The sequence below is a fragment of the Pygoscelis adeliae genome, unplaced genomic scaffold, assembly GCF_000699105.1.
Source record: "Pygoscelis adeliae isolate BGI_AS28 unplaced genomic scaffold, ASM69910v1 Scaffold256, whole genome shotgun sequence".
NCBI lineage: Eukaryota > Metazoa > Chordata > Aves > Sphenisciformes > Spheniscidae > Pygoscelis > Pygoscelis adeliae.
The window spans coordinates 168,544-175,739 of record NW_008824996.1 but is presented as its reverse complement, the minus strand read 5'-3'; the positions used below and the strand labels follow the sequence as shown (position 1 = coordinate 175,739).

Genomic DNA, 7,196 nt, shown 5'->3' with positions numbered 1-7,196 from the left:
GGTGGGCTGTGTGGTGTCTGCAGCCACCAGGACTGCTGGGCTGAGAGCACAATCTTGGAGGAAAAGACCCACCTAAGCAAAGATGCTGTGGGTGGGGAGACAAACTTCTTTACAAGACATTCTAATGTTATTTTCTCTTACCCATCAACTCTGAATTTCTCTACTTATACTTCTAGAGCTCTATTACTCTAATAAAGTATAGTTTTAGAAATTCAAAACCCTTAAAATCTTTTTTTCTAAAAAAGATGTAACACATCTATCTCCGAGCTCTGGCAGACTTGTAATCCTGTCATCAGAGAGCTGTAGGACCCAGTCTGGCAGCAGAGCTGGGCAGCAGAGCTATGCCTTGTTCCCTGTCTCCTTGCCTCATCAGTCTCTGCCTGAGCTGCCAGCTCTCCACTGCCTCGGTCCACATCTAATTGATCTGTACAGCTTTCTGTACTGCAGACTCTTTATACATTAATTCTGCAGCCATGGTTAATATATAGATAGATGCATAACATCTGTGTTTAAAATGGAGACATCAGTGATGTAATAACCCTTCAGAAGAGACCTGACAAAATTACACGGATCTGCCTTGTTTATAGTACCTGCAAAATTTTCCAGTGAAGTTGCCAGCACACAGGCAAGAATATCCATTAATCCCATCAATGCAAGTGGCCCCATTTGCACACTGGTGGCCACGGCAGTTGTCTATGTTCTCTTCACAATTTACCCCCGTGTAACCAGGTTCACAACTGCACTCATAAGAGGTGATCCCGTCAGTGCAGTTTCCATGAATGCAGGGGTTTGAAGAGCATTCATCGATGTTGACTTCGCAATGGGTGCCAGTCCATCCTTTGGGACATACACAATGGTAGGAAGTATAGAAGTCTTCACATATCCCCTCATGCATACAGGGACCTGAGCTGCAGACGTCTACCTGCAAACAGCCAGTAAGAGCAGGGTTTGCGGATATTTTGAGAAATTGCTCCTCTTGAGGTTTTTTAGTAGGGATGTCAGCATTTTCGAAGTATGAGAGATAAATGCCACTGATTTCTATGGTGCTCATGCATCCTCGCAGGCCATCCAGACTGTCAAAAGCCTTGTCAGCCACATAGATGTCTGTCTTTTCTCTTAAAAAGTTGAGGCTTCCCGCGGCAGTTGTGCTAGTTGCAGTGTCTTTCTTGTTATCTATATCAATGTGCCATCTAGAGAACTGGGACAGGGGCTCTACCATAGAGACCGTCACTTGATGCCATTTCCCATCACTCACAGGCTGTGAACTAGCAAGGGTCAGCTTATAAAAGCTGTTGCCGCTTTGCAATTGAAAGAGTAATTTGGAGTTGTGAATACTGATGGTAACAAACTCTGGCTCCTTCTCCGCATACAGCAGTATCACGTCAGTGTCCCTAGTTCGAAAGCCAAATACGATATTGGTGAGGTCTCTGCTGATTTTTCCGTTGCTTCTGTAAAATATCGCACTGCTTCGGCCACTAAACACTGCGTTAGCAAGACCTGTGCAAAGATAATAATTGAGAAACCAGGCCAACTTTAAACCAATACATGTGGAACAACATCTCTTCAGTGCCCCATGCTCCCTGTCATGTAAGTCCTTTTGCATTTGCTGAAAAACAATCAAATTCCACCAGTGTTTCAGTTATCCTTGCCTGCCCTTATGGCTATAGAAATTACAGGGCAGTGCCAGCACCAGCTATATTGACATCAAAAGTGTGCTGCTTTGCATCATCTCAAGTTACCGTTCTAAAGATACAATTCTACATTAGTGTTATCTCTCTTTTTCCTCTTTAGACAAAGAGAAGGAAGTGATCATAATTGTATACAACTCAAACCTGAGGCTGAGAGGGTATTTCAAATGAAGATATATATTTGTTATTTTATGTTCATTCCCTAAGTATCGGCAGCTAGTTATTCCCCATGACAGATCTGGCCAGGGTGAACCTTTGTCCTCAATTCCTCTTTTCTTAGGTAAAGCACTAAAGAGGTTTTAGAAAGTATTTGACTGGATCCCAATTTACTCTCACTGATGCAAAAAGGATGAATTTAATAGAAGTCAGTTGGCAAAAAGCCCCTGCAAAACCAATGTGAGAAGAGTCATGCCTGTCACGTTTAAAGCCAGCTTCTCCTGCTGTGTATGCACTGCCACAGCCCTGCTGGCACCTCCAAGCCCATGCTGGTGGGACTGGGAGGGCAGCAGAGTACTCAGTTTGCACTGCTGAGAGTGAAAATTGATGGGCAACACTGTGACAGTTTTATGGACATCTTCACAAAGGTATTTGACATCTTTCATTTAGCATGGTTTCTACTAAAATGCACTAACTTGCCGGGCTGTAAATTTGCATGTTCTGAGATTTATGAGGATTATAGACAGGGAGGAGGGACAGGAAGGAATGTCTTCTGTCTGTACTTCAGACAAATTTAGCTTTGCAAGACCCTAGCACTAAGATAAGGTGGGTTCCTGAACTATCTCTGGGCTCAGAGATAGTTTCTTGATGAAAAGAACCCAGTCCCAGTACAAAATTATTGACTGTATATCTTGATACTAAGGCAGCAGAGTTGTAACTTCATTGCCTGGCACATCAAATGTGGTGTCTTTCTCATAGGAGAAGTTTCCTCAGAGGAAATCATACTAAAAATGAAAGTCAGAGCTTTTCAAAATTATTTCTGCTTTTTTAAATGTCTCACAAAGCTGAGAGCTTTTTTAAGCTCATAAAGCTAAAATACTCCTGTAGAACTCTTATTAAGTCCTGAGCAGAGCAAGCCATCTGGATGTGCTTTTACTCTCAGTTGTGACACTGGGCATACAGTTTTGCTGTTACTTGATGTTCCCGACAGCAGCTTTCTGTATTGGCTTTTTCTCATTTCTTGGAGCTCATGTTTTCCTAAAGGGCTTGCTAATTGTAGCCATCTAGGTGGAACTATAGCCACAGCCCCTGAAAAACAGCTCTTTTTCTGCCTTAGTTTAAAATGGTGTTCAGAACATAAGACACCAGGCTGGCAGAAAACTCACTGGCCAGTAAATCTCCTTTTTTTCATTACCCTGAGTTGAACAACAAGAAGTCTATGTTGTAGCTAAGAAAACAACTAGTTAAAAATACAGCTCTGTAGTGCAGGAATTTTTGAATATCTTTTAGGGAAACTCCCTGCTATTGCCACATAAAACAGCACAGAAATCTAAAGGTGATCTAACAGTGTAAATGACTGAGTTTAGCAAAAGGAAACAGTTCAGATACTTTTCACTTCTCGGTCTGTGTGTGTTTATATTCTACCGTAATACGCAATAGTAAAGTTTATGAGAGGACGTATTTTGATGTTATCATTAGAGATGTTTATTAGAGAAGGTGCAATTATTTTAATTTCAGTTATAAATTTTATCAAGTGCTGCAATGCTGATTCTAACAATCTCAACAAAAATAGCATCATATTGGTCTGTCAGCAAATCGTCTATCATAGAAATCTTTTGTTGACCAACCTTCTCATTCCTAAGAGTCAGCCATTCTAACAGCTTCCGTCAGACTGTGTGTGTATTTATCTTCCTTCACAGCATCATTAGGGCTTTCTTTGATAGCAAAAAGAAAAAATATTGCTTCAAAATCCTTACTTGCTTTTTAAATTCCACTCCAGGGTGGGAAGGAGAAGGAAAGTGGAGAAGGAAAGAGATATGCAGGGTGGCTAATGTTCTTAAGACAGCTAATGATTCTCAATTTTCATCATCAATTTTCAAATAGACTGCTTGGCATGCAGGTGCTTCTTATGAAGATACTAGTTGAATAACTGTGCTGCTGGTATTAATGTGACTTTCTTCAAAGATATTTAACATTTAAGAAAATCAAATGATGCAATGCATGTCATGTAGCTTGTCTTTTCAGGAGGATGGAGAACATCAGAAGGTTAATCCAACATTGGATATCCTCTTATCTCTTTGCAGTGGAATTATGAGGGGTACACTCACGTTCTGGCAATGTACTGATCTATTGTACAACCTCAACAAGTTGTGTTGAAAAAGTCAAAAGCAAAAGTCATGTAAACATTGGTGTCTGTGGCAGGGGGTGTGGTTGAAAATTTCTGGGTTTGGCAGGACGGACTCTTCCCGTTAATGTTACTTACAATTGACATAAATATTATTTATTACAGAAATAACATTTGAATGAGCTTTAAAGGCAGTTTTAAGGAAATGCTGATGGAAATTTCTATTGTTTCTAATCTCCAGAGATGATAGGAATAACTGAAATATACCTACATTCAAATCCTTGGTGCACCAGCTGGCATCGTGCTTCATGAGGACAGGGCCCAAGCTCACACCACTTAACTTCCTCACATGCCTTCCCCACTGTGTTAGGGGGGCATGTGCAAGTGAAGTCATCCCAGATTGAATAGCACACACCACCGTTGTGGCAAGGGTTGGGCTATGGAGAAAGAGAAGAGACAACCTAAGTATGAATAAAAGCTGGTGGACTCCCAACTCTAAGGATAGGGGACTGTTTGGCAAAAAGGAGAATTCTGTTTATTCCAGATGGAAAGTGATAAAGACCAGTACTATGATAGCACAGCATGTTCAACAATTGGTGAAAAACAGTATTTCAACCTTAAAATATTTTAATTCTCCCCTTTGCAAATACATTTTGCTGCTGATATTCATCATATATAGCATAACTCAACAAAATCTGCTCTTTCTAGCATTTTTACATATTTTCCTAAGATGTCATTATCATCAACTAATGTATGGGAATGTATGAAAAATTAAAAGAAATTCCCCATTATTAACATGTGAAAATGCTCTGAAAAATGTCATTCTTACCTTGCAGAGGTTGTCACCAGTGCAGCCTTGGGTGACATTGATCAGAGTTCGGTTCATAAGAGAATCCAGTGGATTGGTGATGGGGAAGAATTCTAGTGGCTGGTTATTCACTCTTACATCTTGGATGCAGCCTTTGAAATACCTGCCATTTCTATCAGTTTCTTTGTTATCTGGTAGGCCTCCGATGTAAAGAATATCCTTACTTTGGATGGTTAGTACTGGAGTAGAAATAAAGCCTAGGTATTGAGAGGACTGGAACAATTCCATTTTATTTGGTTCTATTTTTAATGTTATTAAGTAAAAGTTTCCATCATTCATGGAGTGTTTCCCTAATAACTTCATGGAATTTAGAGCTAACATTGTGAGTTTCCCACCTTCCAAGTAGACTCTTACGTAGAGGTAAGTACTGTTTCTCAAAGCCAGTAACAAGCCAGAATATTTGCGTGTTCGGACAAACATTGATATGTTCAACTTTTCATTCTGAGTGGCACCGACAGAAAAAGCAGCATAGCCTGCGGAGTCCTCAGATCCAAACCGGCCTGGAATGTACTCTTGAGGTTAGAGATATGGGAAAATATAAAAAAAAAAAGAGAAGAAGGGAGAAAAATAAAACAGTTAGGGCTACATGACAGGGGAGCTAATGCAGTGATCAAATAGCTGCTTCTGGTAATATTTACGTATGGTAGTAAGATGTGCTGGTATTTATGGATGAATAAAGACTTGATCCAGCTGTAAATAGCTTCTACTTCAAAACTCCTGTTGGCTTCCATGGCTGTAGCATTAAGCCCCAGTACAGGACCAGATGTTATATTATTTGGCATATTTTTCTCCTTTATCATGCTCTCTGTAATGCTGTGTTTTCAAATAGTTAAACAAGGGCAGATTTCTACAGTTTCCTGGATTTGTCCTCAGAAAGATCATTTTGAAAAGAACCTAGTGGCTTTGATGGCCATGGAAGTTAACATAACTCTGGAACTTTGTGATATTTTTTGCACTGATTCCAACTGTAGAAATAGCTGAAAGCTGCTCAGCAAACCCTTCTTGTGTAAAACCTCCAAACAGGGCACCTATTTGGTGCTGCATGTACTCCCCAGTTCTCTGACAGACTTTCTGTTGCTGGGGCTCAACACGTGCTCATATATATCAACTTGTATCCCGTTATGAATCCTGCTCAGTCCTGTGAGTGCCCATAAGGCTATGGTGTCGTGGGGGAAAAATGATCCAGGATCGAGTAAGCCTTTTTCTCTTTTTTTTTAATGCTTATCAATTAAAACGATTAAACCAAAACCATCTGTCTCTCTCCTTTACTCTTCATTTTCAGTAATGATTTTCAGACTTATAAGGATACTAAATATGTAGCCCAAACCGTATTTTACTCTGAGGAATCATCTCGTTAAAGCACAACAAAGTGTTTCTATTTTTACACTTTAAGTTTCGTGATCTTGTCCTCAATATTATAGACTTCCTGCCTAAACACTTTCAAGAGCTATTTTTAATATATCAAATTCATAGAAAGAATAAACCAAGCTTTTTTTAAATGCTCAAATAACTAAAGAGTCAGTCCTCTTTTGTGCAGTAAAACTCCTAGAGCGAGACCTCATAGGCCAAGTTTCTGCCTGCAGCACTACTTTTTTTTATTACTACATTAAAAAACCCAGTGAAAATAGGGGACTGACTGTGAAGCCCCAACAGACCCTTAATAACCACCCTGCACTGCTATGTGGCACAGTAATATTATTTAGCAACAGGAATAAATGCCTTACTTGTTCCTAAACAGACAATAAATAAATTAAATTTGAAATAATTTAATTCTGTGAATAAGATTACCTACATATCTACATCTGCTTGTTAAAACTGTGGTATGTAAAAATAAACATTTGTTGAAATGGGTGTTTTGAGGCATTAAATCTCTTTAAGTTATATCTTCTCTGTAAGGTGGTACTAGAGACTGAGACATTTTTTCATGAGGGTAAAAGGAAAATTTCTGCTGGAATGAGGATTACACATTTGTAGTACTAGAAGGAAACATTAACCTTCAAAAAGGTATTTCATGTTTACAATTACTTTGTTACATTTCTCTCTATTTATAAATATACATATATATCTCATCAATCTGATCTTTTGTTTGATGAGATGGCTAGCATCACCTTGGTCAATATTAACGTCTTGGGTCACAGCATCTGGATGTTGATCAAAATGAGTCAACATCTGTTTGTTATTTTGTATATGTAGAGAAAATATTGCCTCTTGTCAATTAAATACTTGGCAGCAACTTTTCTTCAAAAAGACACTAGCATTTCTTATGTTGTCCTTTACCGCAAGTCTCCCCCACTCTGCCTTTTAAGGAACCTGCCACAGTCTTTTAAGTATGGCATATATCTAGAACCCATGTATCAAA

General features: G+C 39.2%; 1 protein-coding gene across 1 annotated transcript in view; it reads right to left on the bottom strand.

Moving 5' to 3' along the window:
- Nucleotides 1–7,196, bottom strand: part of CRB1 (crumbs family member 1, photoreceptor morphogenesis associated) — a 113,280-nt gene that overhangs the window by 27,316 nt on the left and 78,768 nt on the right. Inside the window, 3 exon segments of the mRNA XM_009326172.1 lie at nt 591–1,497; nt 4,241–4,406; nt 4,799–5,349. Coding sequence (XP_009324447.1) covers nt 591–1,497; nt 4,241–4,406; nt 4,799–5,349 — 1,624 coding nt within the window.